At 42.8% G+C, this 22130-nt stretch overlaps 2 protein-coding genes across 3 annotated transcripts in view; both read right to left on the bottom strand.

The window, feature by feature from the left end:
* Nucleotides 1–592: 592 nt before the first annotated feature.
* LOC134641394 (NACHT and WD repeat domain-containing protein 2-like) lies at nucleotides 593–10682 on the bottom strand. The gene is made up of 11 exons (XM_063493805.1): nucleotides 10558–10682; nucleotides 10334–10422; nucleotides 9399–9506; nucleotides 8588–8782; nucleotides 8203–8344; nucleotides 7880–8039; nucleotides 7710–7719; nucleotides 6986–7330; nucleotides 6717–6818; nucleotides 5796–6591; nucleotides 593–4600 (listed from the first exon to the last, which is right to left on the bottom strand). The coding sequence occupies exons 1-11, from the start codon at nucleotides 10673–10675 to the stop codon at nucleotides 1494–1496; spliced, it is 5172 nt and encodes a 1723-aa protein (XP_063349875.1). The 5' UTR covers nucleotides 10676–10682; the 3' UTR covers nucleotides 593–1493.
* A 4735-nt stretch (nucleotides 10683–15417) lies between these two features.
* Nucleotides 15418–22130, bottom strand: part of LOC134641000 (F-BAR and double SH3 domains protein 2-like) — a 65566-nt gene continuing 58853 nt past the window's right edge. For both annotated transcript variants that reach the window (XM_063493155.1, XM_063493156.1), the window contains 7 exons: nucleotides 20983–21117; nucleotides 20601–20684; nucleotides 20276–20453; nucleotides 18846–19066; nucleotides 18145–18337; nucleotides 17946–18040; nucleotides 15418–16781 (listed from right to left, as the gene is read on the bottom strand). In XM_063493155.1, the coding sequence (XP_063349225.1) occupies nucleotides 16689–16781; nucleotides 17946–18040; nucleotides 18145–18337; nucleotides 18846–19066; nucleotides 20276–20453; nucleotides 20601–20684; nucleotides 20983–21117 (999 nt within the window). In that variant the 3' untranslated portion in view covers nucleotides 15418–16688. The remainder of the gene's footprint in view (nucleotides 16782–17945; nucleotides 18041–18144; nucleotides 18338–18845; nucleotides 19067–20275; nucleotides 20454–20600; nucleotides 20685–20982; nucleotides 21118–22130) is intronic.

The following is a 22130-nucleotide window of genomic DNA, read 5'->3' as shown; positions in this document are numbered from 1 at the left end:
TGTTTGTTTGTTTTTTCATAAGGGCTAAAGTGTCTAAAACTGTAATTAATGCAATTATTTAATTAATTAACTAATATAATAAATATTTCTAGGCTACAGGGTACACAATTTGTTCTTTCCAAAAGCAGCTAATGCAAACCAATAAGAGCTCCACTTTACGAGGTTGAACCTGAAGGCATCACGAATGACTGTGGAGGAGGATGGTACCAAATAAATAAACTACTGTGTATACTTTCAGTAACAATCAGTTCTTTTAACACAGAGCAGCTATTTTTATCTTTTTTTAAATTTTATTTTATTTAAGAGAACAGCAGTTATTGGGAATACAAACCATGATGCAGTCATGCCAAAGTGATGTTGTGTTTACAAAATACACACAGAAAGAGATTTATCAGACAGTTTGATTTTAGATAAATGCAGCAAACCTCCTGCCTGTGCCAGCATATACCAAACACATGTTTAATATTTATACATCAATATATATATATATATATATATATATATATATATATATATATATATATATATATATATATATATATATATATAGTTTACAGTATTATGTACTTACAAGAATTTATAATATGACGCTCTTCATTGCGTGATCTATCTGGCCCTGTGTTAAAAGGTTAACCTATTAATTGGTAACAACAGAATTCATGGTTTCATCAGTTACTCGTCCAGATCCTGAAGCAGCAAAGCAGCCCCAGACCATTACACTACCACAAACTACCAGGTTTGACTGTAGGTTTGATGTTCTTTTTTTATGTGTTGTGTTAGTTTTACAGCAGATCAAACCTTTTAAAAAGTTCAGCTTTTGTCTCATCAGTCCACAGAACATGTTCCAAAAAGTCTTGGGGATCGTCGAGATGTTCTTTGGTAAATGTGAGACGATCCTTTGTCATGACATCTCATATTTCCACCACACAGACAGCTTTTTCTGATGTGTGATGAATCCCTCGATGTTCCTGGGCGTTTTGCTCGACTCGCACATGTTTTTAAAAGGGTCTTTGGCCTCAAGAAACTTTTCTGAGCCTTCTGCATCCCACACGAAAAGTTTGTGAAAGGTGAGGTTTGTTTTTTGTGACTTCCTGGATGAGTCATTGGTATGTTGACCACTCCTTCAACGTTTCACCACTGTGAATGACGTATCTCTGTGTTAGTCCAAATGCCCTTTCTAGACTGATAGATGTCAGTGACTATGTTTTCTGAAGTTTCTTTGCTTTTTAAGATCTTTTAGCCTTCTTCACTTTGTCAGACAGGTTCTGTTTAAGTGATTTCTTAATGCAACAGGTCTGGTAGTAATCAGGGCTGGTAAATTCATGATTTAACAAGGGGGGATTACTATTTCTCACAGGGTCATGTATATTTGGATAGCTGTTTTCCCTCAATAAATGAAATTGTTAATTAAAAGCTGCGTTTTGTATTGACTCAGATTATCTTTGTCTAATATTAAAATTTGCACATTCTTTGTCCAGAATCATATAATAATCTTAAGGCCATGTAACATTTGGTGTGTCTTGAGGAAACCAGCTGAATGGAGTCCTGTCAAAGGGACATTGCTTCAGCTGACCGCTAGGATCTTCCCAGCACCTGATTGGTTCATCCTCATCGACTGTGACATCTGAAATGTAGTACACACCTACAGACCCGTCCCCAAAGCCCACAAACACACAGTGCTGCTCACAAATAACCAGAGCTAGTGGATTCTTAGACAGATGCACAGCTCCTAATCTCTCCCCATCTGAAAGTCGCGTGACTTGGAGGATGGGCCTCGCATGCAGGTAGCACTCACAGCTGTCCTCCAGCCCAGAGGGCGTGGTTATGTAAGCAACATAGTGTCCAGTTTTGTCCAGGCAGGCTTTAATGACAGGACCCTCGACTTTGAATGAGCACAGTGTGACTCGAGACAGATTTAAGAGGTTAATTGCACCGGTGTCAATGGACAGCAGTGCATAGCTGCCATTGGAGGACATTTGGAAGTTCTCAGGCTGACAGTGAAACATGTGTGGCAGCTGAAAGTGCCAGCACACAGTCTCCTCTGCCACCTTCCACGTGTACACCGTCCCCGAGGCCGCCATCACAACCACAAATTCTGGGTGCTGTGAAAGAGTCTGGAAAGCGACAACCTCCTCAGAGCTTTCCACACAGGAGAAACGCTTGCTTATTGAGCCCGACCATAGACTGGCAGCCAGCAGGTCTCCATGGTAACAGCCGAGCAGGTAGGTGCTCTCAGGTGAAACCTGAGCATCAGATAGGTATGGGTGGATGCTGCACACGATATTTCCTTGTGCAATCTTGAAAACCCGCGAGAGGCCTCGCTCAGAAATGCTCACTCCAAAGTTGTTATTAGGGGTGATCAGGATGTCTCTAGCTCTGCTGCCACCGATGCGGAGGATATTTTCACCTGTTTCCGTCCGCCACACGTAAATATCTCCAGCCGAGAGTGACACCAGGTGGATGCCGTTTGGAGAAAGCTGCAGTTTTTCCACAGGCCCAGTATGCAGGAAGTTAACATGTGGAAGTCTCGTGTCTAGACTCCACTTCCACACCTTCTCTGACCCATCTCTGGTGTAGAACCACACACCTGTTTGCTCCACCACCACCTCCTTCACTCCACCGCCCATTTTCTGTGCACTTCCTGCAGCATCAATCATCTCGGAGTCCCACACTGTCAGGCAGCCATCGTGACTGACACAAATTACATTTGAGGCCATTTTGAGGAGTGTGTGTGGCTGCTTGTTTGTTTCTAAGGAGAGGACACACTCCCCACTGCTGACCCTCCACACCAAGACAAAGGTGCAGGTGTCTAACAAAGCCAGGAAAAGGTGGCCATCCTGGGAGAGCACAGCTTGAGTGAAGGCTCTTCCCTGTGGAGCCAAGAACTGGTCCCACAGCTCCCAGTTACAAGTATCCCACAGTGAAGCCTGGTGGGCTTGACACATCAAAAGAGTATTGATTTCACTGGAATAATCTGTACTGAGTATGTTAGTAGAGTAACCCTGAGTGAAACTTTCTTTCACAAGTCTGGGTGGTTGTGTATTGGCTGCCACATCCCATAAAGCTACACTTCCAGTCCTATCAACACATGCCATTTCCCTCTTGTCTTCATAGAGGATGATCAGCGTAACAGCGCTGTGGTTCGAGTTTGAGCAGGTGCTAAGCAGACTGCTGGATTTCATGTCAAATACAGACACTGTGCCTTCCTCCTGGCCACAGTACATGAAAAACCCATCACAGGAGAACACTGTACAGGTCACAGGGCTCTGACACTGGAAATGAGTTAGGGTTTCACTGGAGATGTCAAACACGCTCACAAAACTCTCATCTTTCCACCACACGGACAGCGTTTTCTGATGTGCGACGAATCCCTCGATGTTGCTGGGTGTTTCGCTCGACTCGCACGTGTTTTTAAAAGGGTCTTTGACCTCGAGAAACTTTTCTGGGCCTTCCACATCCCACGCGAAAAGCTTGCTGCAGCTTGTGGAAAGCAGGAGGAACGGACCGCTGCTCTTCACGCCTGCAAACTTTAACTCTGTCTGCTCGCATCTGAGTGACAGTTTTGCTACATCATATCCACACCCTTTCCAAATCCAAGCAGAGCCATCATCCGTGATCTCGGCAACAACCCCACACTTCATACCGGCGATCTCTCTGACACAAATGTCCTTATTTAAGTCATCGTACTTTAAGTACTGAATGTGGGGAACACAGGGAGGACTGGGGCAAAGCACTATTCCTAATCCACTTCCTCTCCCTTCCTTGATTTCCCTGACATAACCCTCAAGAGCAGGAAAGACCTCCAAATAGGGGAGGAGGTTTGTCTCCATCACTGCGGGCAGCTGCAGAGGTGAGCTCTGCAGGAAGCAAGCAGAAGACTTCAATGTGCTTGCTAGTAGCAGTCTTTCTCTTACAAACTTAACCTGAGATGACTCCTCTTCAGCCTCCAACATAGCTAGCAGATCTCCAAGAAGACCAGCTCGAACCATAGCCCAGTGAAACCCAAATGACAGCAACAGCACGCACTCAAACTCCTTCCACCTGCCACTCTGCTGCAGGTGATACGGCAGTTCTACGATTTTTCTCACATTCACCCGACCACCACCTTTGATTGAAGTGAAGACAAACGGCTGGCTGGGTTGCCGAGTGTCTGTGTGTGTTTTTAAGGCTGCATCCTTGTTTACGCCTGACAGCTGTCCACTAAAATAGTCGGCCATCTCAGAATGTAGCCTTCTCCTTACATCAGGAGCGTCTAAATACCTTTTCGCCACGACCAACTTGAAATGCCTGCTCACCCAGAATAAAACCGGGGAACCTGCAACTTTCCATTGGATAAGAAAGCTCTTTAAATCCAAAAGAAGTCTCTCCACATCGACTTGTGGGACTGTCATCTTAAAAGAAGAGCCTATGTGCGGCAAATCTTCCTTAATGGACAGCAGATCGGCGAGCTCAGCCTCTGTGAGCCCAGACCTGGAGACGGTGAGATAAGAGACGGCGCGAGCCACAATGGAAGAGAAATATTTTTGCTCGAGGTGATCCAGGAGCGCAGAAATGGATGAATGAACGCCATCGGGGAGAGATGACTCAGTCACATCGGAATCTGAAGACAAGGAGAGAAGAGGAGAATTATTTAAAAGGCCAAGTGGTGCTATCCTGTAACGATTTTTGGGGGGGTATTTCAAAAAATGTAACTTGTGAAGACAAAAGTGCTCTGATCTAAATAGTTTCATTATTATTCAAAAACAAATCTATGAAAAACACACAGCCATGTGGAAAAGAGCACTTTCATGGGACTCTATGCAGTTTTGTGACAAACTAAGTACACCCCATGATTCAGCAGCTTGAAAAAACACCTTTAACAGCAACAGCTTGAAGTGTGACTTTATCGTCGCGAGGTGTGTGCATGCAGGAATCAAGCACAGAATGGCAGTGGCAACCTGGTCGACCGCATCCTGCCCACATATCCTCTGATGCACTGTGAGATACATCATGTAGTTTGATGACTTGCAGGAGTTGTGAATGAATTTCTGCCTGCTTTTTCTTGAGAATGGTGCTTCCGTTCATTGAGGTTTGTGGGCATTCATTTATGCACAGCTCTCTACTACGCTACAGCACTTCAGTCAGGTTGAGGACTTTGACTCGGCTGTTTGCAAGACCTCTATTCTTTTCTTTCTCAGTCATTCTGTTGTAGATTTGGTGCTACATGATGATTATTGTTCAGCTACATAAGCATTTAATATACAGAGGAATTCATGGTCAACTCAGTCAACTGCAACGTGCACAGGTCCTGTTTCTGCTAAACAAGCCCAAATTATTATCACAACTCCACCACCGTGCTTGTTCCAGAAGTCTTGTGGTTTGTTCAGATGTAACTTTGCAAAGCTAAGTCTTGCTGTCTTTGTAGAGAGAACAGGCTTTCTCCTGGTAACCCTTCCAAGCAAAGCATATTTGTTCAGTCTGTTTCTAACCGTACTGTACATTTAACATGCTAACTGAGACCTGAGAGTCTGAGATATATCTCGTGTATCTTGTTTTTTTGGTTTGTTTGTTTTTGCAGTTTCTCACTTCTGTTGCGATTGTAGTATTGTGTTAAGACTCCAGACCAGCAAACTGCCAAAACTGCCTGGCTATTCCTGTGAAGCAATAAGAGTGTACTTAGTTATAACGCTCTTTTTCACATGACTGTAAGTGACCCACATCACATGTGGGTTTAGTCTTTGTGTGGCATTTGTAGCTCTGAAAACAAGACTTATTCCTTTGAGAAACTGTATTTTTGTTTACTCTATTAGTAATACCAGAGCGCCAGAGCGAGGTGTGTGCATGAAGGAGGCGAGCATAGAGCGGGAGACAACAGCGAGCGAGAGCCTGGTTGACCAGAGCTTGTTGTCCAGACGTCACCCTCCTTCCTGAACCTTTCAGCAGAGATGCCAGCATCTGTACGCTCTGTTTCCTGTCCACCAGTCCCAGCTGTATACACAACCTTCCTGTACACATGTCCTCTGTTACACTCTGAGATGCATAGTGTAGTTTTATGGCTTGCAGGAAGTGTGTTCGATTGGAGGAAGCCGTGACGATGAGTTTGACAGCGGGAGGAAGGGGCCTGGGAAGGCTCTCAATGATTTGAAGACCAGTGTTGTTTTTGAGCTGATCTAATCCATCAAGAATAAGGACAAGAGGCTTTTCAGTTGAAGGCAGGTGGCTGATGAGGGATGAGAGGTGTTCTTTAAGTTCAGACAGACAAGAGTCGAGTTTTATGTTGCCAAAATCCAGCTGTCTTTGACCTGGATGTTGAGCGGTACTCCAGCTTTGCTTGCAGTCAGAAACATGCTCTTTGGTGCCGCGCTCATGCTGGGAATCCAAAACAGATGATGGGCTACAGCTGGATGTGACCTCTCTGGGGTCGGCGGTACTGCCAGGATCATCCAGGTCACTGCAGAGGCTAGCATCCTGCTTAGAGGAGGAGTCACTGTGATATCTGCAGGCTATCTGATAACACAAGCTCGATAGCAGATGCTTTGGTGAAGCATTAATTGATAGGTTGCAGAAAAAACTGATCACCACAGGATCACTGTCTGCAAGCCAGTGCTTCATCTGTGGACAGAGAGAGATAGCGTTAAGCGTCAGTGAAACATATGCACACAAAAGGCACAAATTCTTACTACAAATTATATATATACACGATATGCCTGCTTCAAATTTGCCTTTAGTCCACCTGCCTGCTGAGTGCAGTGTGCTAGCAAGACCGTCTTTCCTGTACACGGGCCTCCGGTCACTACCAGAGGGAACTGATGGTACCTCTGCTTCACATAGGCTCTGACCTGCAACCAATAAGAACAGAGCTATGCTGCAGGTGCATAAATCAGGAAAAAATGAATTATACAAACATGTCATGTTTTAATATTTCTAACTGCACACAGAACAAAAGCGCCTGTATTTTGACTGTAAATAGTATATTTTAGTCTGTAAAGGCTAAAACCATCCTGACCGTTTCCTCCTCGGGCTGAATGACGTCATAAAACCGACTGAGGATGTCACACAGCTGCTCCTGTTCAGCCTGCTCTCGGGATAAAGCGTCACCGAGGGGAGAAGGTTCTGCGCTTTGAGAAACGTTCAGACTGTCAGTCATCTGCACAAGGTCACAGTACACCTGCTGGCACAGAGAATCGGCATAGCCCCGCCTCCTAGCTGATGTGTAACCATGGCGGCGGTCGCACTCTGTGGTGATGGTGTAGACTAGAAGTCGGCGGGAAGTGACGAGATGAGGGAGGTAGCTCTCACACAGCTCTGACAGTAATTTTTCGTTAGTGGGTGATGAACTCAGAGTGGCATCCTGGAAATAAAGAAGTGGGAACTTTTCACAATGGACTTAAATAAAAAGGGTACAAAATATATATATATTTTGAATTCTACATATCACTTTAGTAAAATAAAGTTCCAAGAGTGGTCAGAAAGATTACATTTTGTTTTAGTTCATCCTTTTCCTGACGTCTCCAATAATTAAACATGGTGTGGCAGGGCGTGGTCTGCGGTGCCGCTGCGGGGAAGGCAAATGCACCTGCAGGCCTCGCTGGCTTATTCAGTATGAGGACTAGATGTTATAATCCATGATAATGCATTGCTTCAAATGGAGAAAGTCTTGAGAAATGGCTGTTATGAGGAAAGGCAGCCCAGAAACTTTACCAGTGGGACACATCGTTGTGTGCCTCAACTTCACAAAGTCTAAAAGTCTGTGCTGACTGCTATAAGGTTGTTGTTGTTGGAGTGTATGTTCGACTGGCGACTGGAAAGCCCCAGCCGCGTAATTGTGTACAGCAACCGCGTCACTAAAGATGGCGAAAAGCATGAAAACGTGGTCGGGTCTGTTGTGCATCTACTACACATGGCTTTTACCTCCAACTTTGACTGTAGTTGTATTTTCACAGGTCCCTTTTGTCTCTCTGCTTTTGCATTGATAATCTTGTGGACATAGACCAAGCAGCGTCTGGCGATGTCTCTCTCAGGACAGCTTTCCAGAGCATAACGCAGATCTGCATCGAGGGCTGGAGACAAGTGGTAAAGCAAATGTTTACTTACACAACAAAAATTCCTTCCAACTACAGGAGATATTCCAAGGCACAGATGCAGGCTGTCCATGATACTAGCAACAGTGGATTATGACAAATGACTTGACACACACACACACAACTATGTGGGGTATTTCACCTGATCTGTAGAAGCTTTTGGCTCTCTCTGGGGTCATGCTGCCACTTTGGACACACAGACTCACAGCTGCCTGAAACAGCTTCCTCAGTTCTTCCTCTTTAGTCTTGGTTTTGCTCTCCTCCTTCACCTTATTTCTTTCCTGCTGCGGAGGGAAAATATCCAGTTTATTAAAGCATATTAAATATAAAATGTCCTCACATACACTATAAACACAATTTACTTGATTTAAGGACAGAATGTGTGATTCGATGGGATGTTTGTAAAACCTCAATAAGATTTTAAATGATGCATAACACAAGTTGAAATCGCATTACTTTCTATTATATAACATTCTAGTTCATAATTAAAAATAAAGTCATAAAATTATACCATCGACTGTAATTACCAGAGAATAGCTGCGTCTGTGCGGAGCTCTCAGGCAGTAGGTCGTAGGGATGGTGTTCTCGTCCCTCTGATAGACTTTCTCCAGCTCCTGTGTACTGACACCGGCCTCCTGACACTGCTGGAGCAGCAACTGCAGCTCTGACACCTCCACCTGAGCGTGCAGACGGGCTGTGCCATACTGATGTCCTACCAGAGCCTGCAGCACCACCGTGTGGTCACAAGAGGAACAACAGCACGGGGAAGCATTGTTTAGTATTAAGGATTTATTAAGCTGGTAAAGGACCTTGTTTTGTTGTATTAAGCACATCTGTTAGAAAAGTAAGCTGTGTGTGTATGTGTGTCTTTATTACTATTTTTTTGTTTGATTACTATACAGAACATCTGCTTAAGAGACAACTGTGTAATGCTACAAGTGTGATTTTGTGCGTTTTACTTATATTGGAAAGCGTTTCTATTATTTTGTCCATTTGTTGACACGGCTCAATGACAGAACTGTTCTGCAGCCATGATGACAAGTTTAATTTAAAAAGGAGAACAAACATAGCACAGTGTAGATGACTTTGCAAAGTCCAGCATAGTCCAGAAAGGGTGAAAAGCTTTTATTTTTAAAGTTCATAATACAAAAACTGATAAAATTCGACAATAAAACTTTGACTAGAACTCATGCATCAACATGGCAAGGTGCTGATGTCCTTTAGAGCACTTCATCAGTCATTGTGTTGTGAAGTAAGGGTCAGTGGACTTCTCTCTGAGATCCTGAAAGTCTTACTGTTTGGTTTACACTTGAGATTCTACCCAAGGACTTTATTTACCAGTAGAAAAGGTCCAGCTGAGCTTCCTCTGCATTCATGTATCATCTGATTCCTGGTGTCTTCATCAGGCCAGCGACTGGGATCACTGGATTCAAACGGGTCTATCACCTGCCAACAGACACACACTCAAGAGTTAAAAAATGTGGAGGGGAAATAAAAAATTAAGAAAGCTGAGCCCAGATCCAGTGAGAGCAAGCGTCTAAGGTGGGGTGAGGCATCACGTTCTTTATTCTGTCTGCTGATTGTACACACCACACTGTGCTGACTGAACTGTCCCAATGTTTATTTAATACACATGAACGAAAACCAACACAGACAGTCGCCTCACAGCTGCTCATTCTCTTTGTTGTCAGATATAATTAAGGCAAGTTATTGACTGCATCTTTACAGGAGTGGAAGACTAAAAGTACAAATACCTGCAAGCAGCTAAAATGCTACTGCTGTCATCCCCCGTCACTGGCAGTTAAAACAACATTACGCATGGGTGTCTTTGTGATGGACCACACGGAATATTAATGAGACTTTACTTTTATAGCTTCAAGATTCGAGATTTTGTGTTTTCTGTCTCGTTTCTCTAATAAAGAGGTGCACATTTCAAGGATCTTTCTATAAAGAGTAAAAAAAACCCTTTAATTTAATTACAAACAACCTTAAAGCAAAGCAGTTTACAATGTGTCCTCCAGTGGACCATATCTAGTTCTCTTCCCAGCACTAAAAGTCATTAGTGTGAGCATTTATGCCATTAAAGTAATCTCGTTTTAATGTATAAAGCAACAGTGCCCACATCCTTCCTTAGCCTGTTTATGGCTTTAAAAGAACAGAAAGAATTCCCAAGAAAAACACAACTCACACACACACGCACAGCACATCTACTGTTTCACTGACATGTTTTCGATGCAGCAGGAAGGTTTTAAAAAAGTAAAGTGTGTGCTCACCCTGACATCCAGTCCCAGCGAGTGTCTGCAGTGCTCTCTGAATCTGGGGAACACACTCTCCCTCAGAGCTCTACGCTCCACCACGCTGTCTGTACACAACACAAACAGGATGCACCTTAACAAGAACTCAAATGACACGAGAAAACATGATACAATCTAACATGCAGATTTTTTAAAAGCACACCTAATTACAGCTGCCTTTCATATTAGGAATCAGTGCCTACCTTCTGGGTTGGAGCACAGGTAGATTTTCACACAGGATGTGCTGAAGCCAGAATCCAAAGGGGATTTTCCTCCGGTGTGCATGCCTGATAAACAGCTGCTGTTCAAATAAGAAAACATAAGGAGGGAAAACTCCTGGCAGGAACTTATCGCGCGTCCCAAACGGAGAGCAGCTCCGTGTCGGCTCTGCTGCTGTGTCTCATGTTCCTGCAGCTCCGCTCAGGAAGTTTGGCCTCGGGTGCTGTGGAGCGTGTTATCATGATCACACCCACTTTTAGTCAAACATCCACACAAACACCCTCAGTCTGAAAAAATCGATGCGTGCAACTTTTCCATATTTTTTATTAATTAACATTTGTACACAATAAATACAAACTTTGTTTTTTTGTTGTTGTTTTTTGTACATCCAATAATAATATGCAGAAAGACTTTTGCACCTGTTCTCAATATTGTCACCATGGCAACAGTCTATTAAAGAGAGAGGCCAGTTGTTCCACCACATCGTTAATAATAACGGCAGCTGTGCTGCTCTGAATCCACATAAGGAAAAATAAAGTGTCATTTAAAACATAAAAACCATACCAAATAATTAAACACTGTCGCGGACCAAAGGGACTGTTAAAGATGGGAAATGATCCGTCTTCAAAGTGGCATCTGGCAATGAAATGTCATCAATTTTATATATGACAGACTGACTGAGTAAGTATAACGGGAATGTCTGCGGATGCTGAAAAACCATAAACTTCAAAACAAGTTCGAAAACCAGTAAAAATCAGATCTCAGAGAGATCAAGGACAGGCTGCTGTTCCAAGTTGCCTTGACCACACTGTCACAAGTCAATGCTAGTCCGTACAACAGCAGAAGAGCAGAGGGTCGTATCTAAAAATGCAACTAATTCCAGCATGCTTAAGTTTGCTAGGATGAATGCTACACAAAATGTTGTGGTTTCACTTCTTACTTCTCCTTTTGGAAATCACCTCCACCGTGCAAAGGGAAAACAATCGATTTGCTTCCAGATTAAGACTTTTCTTACAGGAGGCCTGAAGATGTGCTCCAGTGCAACACTACATAGTAATGCTAGAGTTTTAAATTTAATATTAAGCTCCATTATCCACAGTTCTTCTTTTGTTTTTGTTTTGCAGTAGGGATGTTATCTGAGACAAAGAAAGAGGATTACTGTCTGAATGTTCAGTTTTGTCTCCTGCTGACAATTGGAACTATATTTTGCAATTTATTCCATGCAAACGCTCTCCAAACTTGATCATTTGCAGTGAGGAACTGGGACATATCTTCAGAGTCAAACACAGATTAGATTAAAATTCCTCCTCTCTCTCTTATAAACAATCACACTCATAAACACCCAGGCCTATTTCGAGACCAAAAAAAGAAAATGACTCATTCAAACGCATCGCTTTCTGTAATTTTTGTTTGTTTTGTTCTTATAAATAAAGGAGAACAGTGAATTTCACTGTCCACAGTCGTCTCGCCACCTCTTTGGAAGAGCTGGGAGAGTGGAGATCTTTTTTTGTGTTTTGTTTTTTAAGCATCAGTCACACTGAAACAAAAAAAGTCCATAGGATCGGCTTAAAAAGAACAACTCTGAATCATTGTAACTACAAGGATTCATCAGAGTCTTTTCCACCCGTGCCGATGCTATATCAGGGTACTGCTACTTTCCAAGTAAGGTAGAAATTAATAAAAGTGCTACGCTGCCCTTCAGGCAAGGAGTTTCAAAGGCTTTAGGGCCATGTAAAGGGAAATGGGGGCATTTATTTACTTTGAGTAAAAAAAACACACACACAAAAGATTTGTACTTAGCTCCATTTGAATGTCATTTGCTAGTTCTGTCCATTTAGTTTGATTTTTTTCTTTACACACCTCTTTTTGTTTTCTGTTTCTAGCATTAGGACACAAGATGTGGTGGCTTTGCTTGGTGAGACGAGAGAAAAATTATACCTGCAAATGTAATGAGCGTCAAGTAAACGTGCGTCTTAGTTGAACTGAACAGTGAACAAATCGGCATGAGAGGGATGAAAGCTATACAGTTCATTCTGTGCTAATAAGAAGTCCCGGCCACAAATACTTTCCTGTGTCTACGTCATCTGAAATAAAACTTTTCTTTGTTGCCACATAGTGAATACCAACAATTTGAGTGCCTTTAAAAGCACCAGCAGCGCATCTCTGAACCAATCAGTGATACAGACATACGGCGCACAGAATGAGAGAAGATATAGCCACGCGTATGTCGTATAATGTATCTGCATGTGTGTATGTATGTATATGATAGTCACTGATTCACACTGACTGCCAATGGACAGAATCGTCTTTAGAGGAAAGAGGGAGAGACGTAAAGGAGGGACGGGAAGAGAGGTGATGCTAAGAGCAGAGGGAAGGATCCAGCCTCCTTTATCTCTCGTTTTCTTTCATCCTCTCCCTCCTTTGAGCTCTCCTTCCTGCTGTATTTACAATGCCCTTTCAGTATAAGATGAAGATAAAACTTCCACTACATATCAGACATGGTATTCCATTCAGCTGAGTTAGTCTATATGAAATGCTGAGCATAACATTCCTATGACGACAGTAATGTACTGTACTATTACACATTAAATACGTATGATGATAATGACTATATATGGCGAGGGAAGGCCTAAGGAGAGGGACGCTGCGTCCACGCACACCGCTCAGTTTCTCTAGTCGTTCACTTCGTTCTCCACTGCTTTCCAAAAACGTGACAGACTTGGCATGTTTTTACTTACATTTCAGCCAGCTTTCTTTGGATGGGCCCACAACACTCACAAAAGGTAAGGAAAAGGTATCAGATAAGAACCGGACTTTTTTAAAAACAAAAACTAAAGCAAAACTAATGCCCCCGGGAATACAGTAGCAAAAAGCAGATTGTTTATTTCCATCTGCACTGATTTAGATTGAGCTCTCTTCTTTGGGCCAAAGCAACATCTGTACAGGACGCTGCAAGCAACACTGACCATTGATTAAATCACACAGACAGCATGAAAAGCATGAGCTGGGTTGCAAAGTGGCTTGCAGATGTGTGATAACTGTAAACAGGCTAAAGCAACGTAAATATTGCATCCTGTATGACAGGGGTGTCAAACTCAAATACACAGTGGGCCAAAATTCAAAACTGGATCAAAGTCGCGGGCTAACATTAATATTCATTGAAAAAAATCTTCCTCCAAATATTACAAGGAATCTTTTTTTATGGACTCAAATAAGTTTTGCTGAAAAACTGAATATGGAACAAGCAAAGTTATACAGTCAGGTCCATAAATATTGGGACATCGACACAATTCTAACATTTTTGGCTCTATACAGAACCACAATGGATTCCAAATGAAACGAACAAGACATGCTTTAACTGCAGACTGTCAGCTTTTATTTGAGGGTATTTACATCCAAATCAGGTGAACAGTATAGGAATTATGACAGTTTGTATATGTGCCTCCCACTTCTTAAGGGACCAAAAGTAATGGGACAATTGGCTTCTCAGCTGTTCCATGGCCAGGTGTGTGTTATTCCCTCATTACCCCAATTACAATGAACAAATAAAAGGTCCAGAGTTCATTTCAAGTGTGCTGTTTGCTTTTTGAACCTGTTGCTGTCAACTGCCAGGATGAGATCCAAAGAGCTGTCACTACCAGTGAAGCAAGCCATCATTAGGCTGAAAAAAACAAAACAAACCCATCAGAGAGATTGCAAAAACATCAGGCGTGGCCAAAACAACTGTTTAGAACATTCCCAAAAAGAAGGAATGCACTGGTGAGCTCAGCAACACCAAAAAACTAGGAAGACCACGGGACACAACTGTGGTGGATGACCAAAGAATCCTTTCCCTGGTGAAGAAAACACCCTTCACAACAGTTGGCCAGATCAAGAACACTCTCTAGGAGGCAGGTGTATGTGCGTCAGAGTCAACAATCAAGAGAAGACTCCACCAGTGTGAATACAGAGGGTTCACCACAAGATGTAAACCTTTGGTGAGCCCCAAAAACAGGCAGGCCAGAATAGAGTTTGCCAAACGACATCTGAAAAAGCCGTCGCAGTTCTGGAACAACATCCTATGGACAGATGAGACCAACATCAACTTGTACCAGAGTGATGGGAAGAGAAGAGTATGGAGAAGGAAAGGAACTGCTCATGATCCTAAGCATACCACCTCATCAGTGAAGCATTGTGGTGGAAGTGTCATGGCGTGGGCATGTATGGCTGCCAGTGGAACTTGTTCTCTTGTATTTATTGATGATGTGACTGCTGACAAAGGCAGCACGATGAATTCTGAAGTGTTTCGTGCAATATTATCTGCTCATATTCAGACAAATGCTTCAAAACTCATTGGACGGCGCTTCACAGTGCAGGTGGACAACGACCCAAAGCATACTGCAAAAGCAACCAAAGAGTTTTTGAAGGGAAAGAAGTGGACTGTTTTGCAATGGCCAAGTCAATCACCTGACCTGAATCCGATTGAGCATGTATTTCACTTGCTGAAGACAAAACTGAAGGGAAAATGCATGAAGACTGTTGCAGTAGAGGCCTGGCAGAGCATCACCAGGGATGAAACCCGGCGTCTGGTGATGTCTATGTGTTCCAGACTTCAGGCTGTGATTGACTGTAAAGGATTTGCAACCAAGTATTAAAAAATGAATGTTTGATTTATGGTTCTTATTCTGTCCCATTACTTTTGGTCCCTCAAGAAGTGGGAGGCACATTTGCAAACTGTTGTAATTCCTACACCGTTCACCTGATTTGGATGTAAATACCCTCAAATAAAAGCTGACAGTCTGCAGTTAAAGCATGTCTTGTTCGTTTCATTTGGAATCCATTGTGGTGGTGTATGGAGCCAAAAATGTTAGAATTGTGTCGATGTCCCAATATTTATGGACCTGAATGTATATATAACTTATATAAACGTATATATAACTTGATATTGCACACACGCAAAATCAAAATTCCAATTAAATAACACATCAGTGGAATTCATTTCTTAAATAAAAAATGTATTTGCAGCCTTCTGAATTTAATTTTGTCATTTTATCATCATATCCCACCTGTCCAGAAAGCTCCTGTTTTCTGCCTTTCTTTTTGCCATTTTGGTATAGGTAGCATGGCAGTATTTGCATGGTTGCTATGACTATGGTCAACAGAGGACAGGGTGCTAATGGGTCCTGTCGTGACTGACGGGCCAAAACACCAACAGAGCATTCTGGGAATTGTAGTATTAGCAGTACATGCACTGTATAATACTGGCAGGCCAGCTCTAATAGTAATTTTGTATGGCTTCGCGGGCCAAATGTAATTAGGCTGCGGGCCAAATTTGGCCCGCGGGCCAGAGTTTGACACCTATGCTGTATGATATCTGCCAACTAGATCCATACCAAGTTATCAGCTGTTCATGTGGGCGGCCATTTAAGTCAGCTTCTGCCTTTAGGGGTCGCCACAATCAATCATCTGCCTCCATCCCACCCCAGTTTTATAGTTATAGTGTATTGAGTTATATTTTTGGTTTGTCTGATAACCTTTTACTACATTTTGTCAGTTCTTGGGGCTTCAAAACTTTTCTCATGTTTCATGATTATTTATTGGGAAGAGAAAAAATCTAAATATTGACTCTGATCTGCCCCTGCAGAAAGATAAATGGTCTTATGGAAAGCTTGACAACAGAAAACTTGCCAAATCCGTCATCTGTCACAAATAGCTTTTTCCCATCCTCCTCCTCTCCTGACATTCTTCCTCTGCTTCACCGTGGTGTGATTTGCTGCCCAATGAGGTGAGGTTTTAAGGCAAGAATGAAAGGACGGGGTAGGGTGAAGGGATTGGGGGTGTGTGGGTTACTGCTGCACTTCATTAGGAAGCTAATACGGAGATTATTACATCGGATAGTCTGCCTTTGTCCCCTCTCTCTGCTCTCCTCCTCCTCAGCTCAAAGGGAGAAGATACAGAGCTGCTAGGAGTTCAGGAGATTGGGGCGGGGGGAGGGGTCAGCGTGGTTCAGTTCAGTTTACTTCACATCACTTTATTTAACTTCACTTCAGTTCCCAAGCCTGTAGAATACATCTGCCTTTCATCTGTTTTCATTTCTGTTTGTGCGCCTATAACCGGCTGTCAGTTTGTTTGTCTGTCACACCAGCGTGATCTCCACCTCCTCCGTCTTGTCGCTCTTCTCCTGCTGTCGGCGGGGGTGCTGCTTGGGTGGAGGAGGAGCGGCTCGCACCTGCAGCGGAGAAAGAAAACACATTAAATACAAGAGTAAGGAAAAGAAAGAAGCCAAAGTGAGAAAAACTGATGTCAAGGCGATAACGGGGACGACCTACTTTTCTTAATTTGACAAACAGTTAAATGTTCACTTCCTGCTGCGAGACACAAATGTGTTATCAACGAACAGGAAAGTGGGAAATTGTCTGCTTTTAGACTCTAACAAAAAAACGGTGTTTTCAACCTATTATTGGGATCTGTAGGTCACACAGTTTAACGAACACTTAAGTATCCTTCACATGTCATCAGAGCACAGCGTGCCAAACCGTCTTTGAAAAACTGACGGTTACTTATATGTCATACATTCATCTGCTGATTATTTTCTTCATCAGTTTCTTTAAGTCCCTGTGAAATCCTGTGCCGTGACATACGCTGTGATCTAACTACACATAACGCTGATGCGGCCCGCAGTGAACGTTTATTTCTTGCTTCTCTTCTTTTTCTGATGCCTTTTTTTAATCGAGAAGAAGACAATGAATCGAGATGAAGAGAGAAACCTCACCGCCGACTAGTGTTTCAGTGACAAAATTACAAAGTAACACAGGCACAACATCACAAGTGTAAATGCTAGCAATGATGTTAGCCACTTGCAAAGGCTAAGCAGCAGGGTGGGGATGTGGGCCGGACCAGTGAAACTCCCCTTTCTACCAGTGTAAAGAAGTTCAACTACACTTTTAATCCAGGAGATGTCTTAATGAAAGAAAAAGAAGTGCAGTTTACAGCCGTACATGTTATTTTTTGTCTGTGATAAAGAAATGCTGTGGACCCTACCCTCTGAATGAATGTTTTCATATATAGTAAAAAAGCATGGTCTTTTGTTTATCTATGACTAAATTACTGTGGCGTAGTATGAATGACGATGAAGAGGTCTTTGTTGCTGGGAAAAGCCATAAAAAAACCAGAAAGACCTTTGACCACTAAAATCTAATCCATTTGCAAATTTGGATGCATTCCCTCTGTGCTTTCCAGAGATGGGAGGAAATAAAAAGACAGCTCGAAAACATAACAACTCTAACACACACACACACACACACACACACACACACACACACACACACACACACACACACACACACACACTGTGCACAAAAAAACACACTTCTTGAGTAACACTGATACTAACAGGTCGTAGTTTGCCCGGGCCTCCTTCAGGAGTGAATCTTGGCGGCTGAGTCTTAGCAAATCCTGGAGACACTGGACTCCTGCCAGAGCTTTGATCTACAGAGTGAGAGAGACAAAATTTCAAATTAAAAGCCCCGATTACCTTCCTCAGAAATCTCACTTTTCATTAAACATGGTTGTTGTTGTATTGGTTGTCTTACTGTGAGCTGACAGCGGTCCTTTGTGTGACGAGGCAGGCAGAGGAAGCTTGTGCTCCCCATTAAGAGCAGCGGAAGGGGAACGTGGCAGAGGAGGTGGGGTGGAAGTCTCGGGGCTGGTGAAGGGGCTGATGGGAGGCTGGTCGTACAGCGGAAGAGGTGGCAGAGAAGATGGCAGTTTCAAAGAAGGAGAGATCTACAGAGAGTGGTGGAAATAAAGAAAAGACAAAGTGGGCTACAACACAAAACTTGACCAGGATACTTTTTTTAACCAACATTCCCTGCATAGCACTTAAAAGATGTTGGGTTGCGTGTTATGTCTACAGGCTTATAGGAAGGGAGAGGCCATATCCTTCCTGCTGCTGAGCCTCTAATAGGGCAGCACTCAGTGGCACAGATAAGACCTCTTTTCTGTGATTGAAGTGCAGGTTTTTTATCAGAATGCTGCACAAACACGGCAGCTCTGATGCACTGTTTTTGAACTCTGACTTGCTGATAGATCAACTGGACAACAAGCAGGAAAGGAGGAAGGGATAGGGGTATAAACTGGCACAGTCGACTACACACAGTCTTTGGTATTTCTCCCCTGAGAAAAGACTGATAAGACCAAATGTCTCATTCAGGCCTAGAGTAAGTCCTGTTACCTAAGATGACTTGTATGTTATCTGTGAGATTAATTCATGTGTGTACAGGTGTTACTGTACCTGTGTGTCACCTGCCCCTCCCGCGCTGGTCTCTCCATTCTCTGTAAGATCTTCTACCAACACGGAGGGGAAAACGCCCACCCGCCCGTTCAGCTCCCCCTCCCAGAAGCCGTCGTCTGTCTGAGTGTCACGGCTCAACAGGCGGATCACAGCTCCCTCAGAAAAGGAGAGTTCCTCATCCGCCTGACCCTCGTAATCATAAAGTGCACGCACATACACCACTGCAGAGAAGGGACGATAGAGAGAGAGGGAGAAAAAACAATTATAAGTATACCGTCTGAACAATTATTCTCAGGGAAATGCAGTTTCTTGTCTGCAGGGCCCTTACTGTTATTAAGAAAATGGTATACACCGCTGGAGAGCACAAGATACACAAACAGCAGTGGATTTGCTCATGAGCCTGGTCTAACTATTCAGGTACAGCGGATACAAAGTAATAAAAAGAAAAACGGATGAAGAGTAAGAGCAAGAGCACAGTAGGAGAAGGTAAGGTTGTAAATAAGGCAGGTAAAGAAGCAAGCAAAGACTAAAAAATAACATAAAATAAAGATTTTTATATAGCAAAAGTTACAACCACCCAGTTTCCTCTCCTTGTTTTTGTTGTCAGTGAAATGGTGCTTGACCAATCAAGCTCGATTAATGTAGGTTTCTGGCTGTACGAAATAATTAAGTTACGCATCGTTTGCATTGATGACCAGATAGGTACGGCCTGTACAAGTAACTCCAGCTCCTTTTTTAAGGCTGTCTTGAATTTCAGCTCAAAGTTTGTGTCTACCAGTTTAATTTACTTTTAAATGAACTTGTGAATACTTTGGCTGGTTGATTACAACCCACAGGGCTGCAGAAATAAAACAGCAAAAGTTAACAGTTAACAGTCAGGTTAATGCTCCGCTCTTGTTCTCTTTTTGTTCTCTTTGAATATGAGACAGCATTTTTACAGAAGGCACTAGTTCTAGTTCATTGATATGCAGTACTGTGATTTATTAAAAGTGCAAACATGCATGGAAATACAATATTTGATGGTCTTTGGAAAACCTCCAGAAAGCCTGAATAACTACTTCTCAAGACCACTTTAAAAATTATCTCCTTGGATGCAAAATATAAAGAAATGAAGCATTGCTCAAGACCCTTGTACAGTATTGTAAATGAACTGAAATGATTAGGGTCAAGGGTGTTTATTTAGAGCATCCCAGCAAGGTTCAGTGGGCAACCCCTACATTTCCCCTTTCCAATAATACCCTGCTTAGTGTACTCAGTGTACTCTACAGAAGCAGTAAAGAGAAAAATGCCTCAGTTAGTGGCCCACAATAACCTCATTATGGGTGAAAACTCATTTACACGGGTACAACTAGAATTAACCTCTTTCCTTTAACTACTGCCATGAAGTTTAATTAATCCTTCACAGCAACTGTGCTTACAGGGTTACTTACTATTTGTGTCTCCATTTATACAGCCCGAGTGCAGCTCTGGCTCTGTTGAGTTAGACGAAGTGTGTGACCGAGCATCGAGCGTAGCCAGAGACTGGAGCATGCTCAGCAGACTGTTGGAGGTCGGGAACTGCAGGTATTTCTCTGGGACATAGCCCACCTGACCTGCCTTATTGCGTGCCTGAGAAACAAACAAATAAACAACAACAACAAAAGAAGCCCCAAAAAGCACGTCAGTACAGACAGTAGCACAACAGAGCTGATCAAATTATTCAACTGGCAAAAAAAATGCGATACACATCTACAGCACTTGACTGCGATTGGTTACCTTAACCCAGTCCTCCATGTCTCCGTCCTCAATGACCTCCAACATCTCCTGTTCATCGATAGTTAACTCATCTGGTTGGGAGGCCTTTGAAGAGATACAGCGGGAGTTAAAGAAAGAAAAACAGAGAAAGTGGGAAGGAGAGTAGGAGAGTATGAAAGGAGGAAAGGTCAGCAGATGTGAAAGGACAGAAAAAGGGAGTAGCCAGACCTTATAAACCAAACACTTCTCTATCAATGATTAGTTAATGAGGTATTTAAAAGGCATACATGTGTCAACAATAATACTGTGTGCTGTAGGTGTTTCCCTTCTAGTAGGCAGACATTTGATGCTGTGCGCATGCAGGTGTGTGTCACCCTGTAACTGTGTGCATGCTGCTTCACACCTTGTATGAATACAGGACTTTGCAGGTTAGCGGGTAGTTGCGGAGGGTCCCCGAAGGGCTGGAGCTGCTGTCGTCAAAAACCTCCATATTCTCCTCACACTCTTCACCCTCTTCGCGCTCCAGGTCCACTGTGCCCTTTAACACACAAACAGATCCACAATGAAAACCTCTGATAAGTACAAGGACAAACAAGAAAAGCTCCACTCACCTTTAAAGCTAATGATTAAAACACACGCCTATATTCAAGAGCAAAAACACAACAACAGCTGTTTAAATGCAAAACATTTAACATATTTTACATGATACCAGACGGTAAAATGCTCAGTATATTTATATTTTCTTTGATGTTTAGCTAAATTATTCATTTAAACCAGTTAAAAAAAGTCAAAGTGCTCACAACTCCTGCTGTCCAAGTGACGCCTAGTTAGGTATACTGTTATCTGTTTATTTCTACTGCTTCGAACTAACCTTGCAGCTCCCCAGCTGTGTTATGATCCCAGCTTCTCTTCTCACTTTCTACTATGCGTTCGATAACCAGCTGCGAGACTTGTCTATTTGCCACCTGTAGTATTTTTCCATCTGTACAGATAGTTCTTTACCTTTCTATCGCTCCTTCCTGTCTGAGTTTCTCTATCCTGCTCAGTGTGTGTACTGTAGCTTTTTTGACACAGGTGTACCAGGACTAATGTTTCAAATGAGCCAGCCACTCCCTCTTTTGTTCCATGTGAATTTCACTGGCTTACAGGGAAGTCATGTGATACAGCTGGTAGAAAGCTCTATCACACACAGAAGGCTGACCTGACCAGTAACAATAGATGGGGAGAGAAAATTACGTGTGTGTGTGTGTGTGTGTGTGTGTGTGTTCTCAGTTCATTGTGTTTAGTCATCAGATTTCTGTTGACACAGTAAACTCTATAACGGTGCACAACAAAACACGTATGTCTTTTGTACTTCAGTTAATCTCCAGAGTTTGACATATGGTGCTGTAATAAAAAAAGACACTGTTATCAAAACTATCTGAGGGAATGGGTAAGAAAATAGGGAATTGCCCATGTTGGCTAGCCTATGTTGGAAAAACACACTGTGGCATGTTTTTGCACCTTGACATGGTGTGTGTCATTAACACTATTCGTTTTAGGAGGAAGGCT

The sequence above is a fragment of the Pelmatolapia mariae genome, linkage group LG14 (genome assembly GCF_036321145.2).
Source record: "Pelmatolapia mariae isolate MD_Pm_ZW linkage group LG14, Pm_UMD_F_2, whole genome shotgun sequence".
Classification (NCBI taxonomy): Eukaryota; Metazoa; Chordata; class Actinopteri; order Cichliformes; family Cichlidae; genus Pelmatolapia; species Pelmatolapia mariae.
The sequence above is the reverse complement of the archived record's forward strand: the minus strand, read 5'-3'. Positions and strand labels throughout refer to the sequence as shown.

Coding starts and splice junctions, on each gene's coding strand:
- LOC134641394 (XM_063493805.1), bottom strand. CDS start 10,675: ATGTTTTCTTATTTGAACAGCAGCTGTTTATCAGGCATGCACACCGGA. Junction 8,040..8,202: donor CAAAAGCTTCTACAGATCAG/GTGAAATACCCC, acceptor ACTTGTCTCCAG/CCCTCGATGCAGATCTGCGT. Junction 4,601..5,795: donor CACCTCGCTCTGGCGCTCTG/GTATTACTAATA, acceptor CCTTGTCTTCAG/ATTCCGATGTGACTGAGTCA.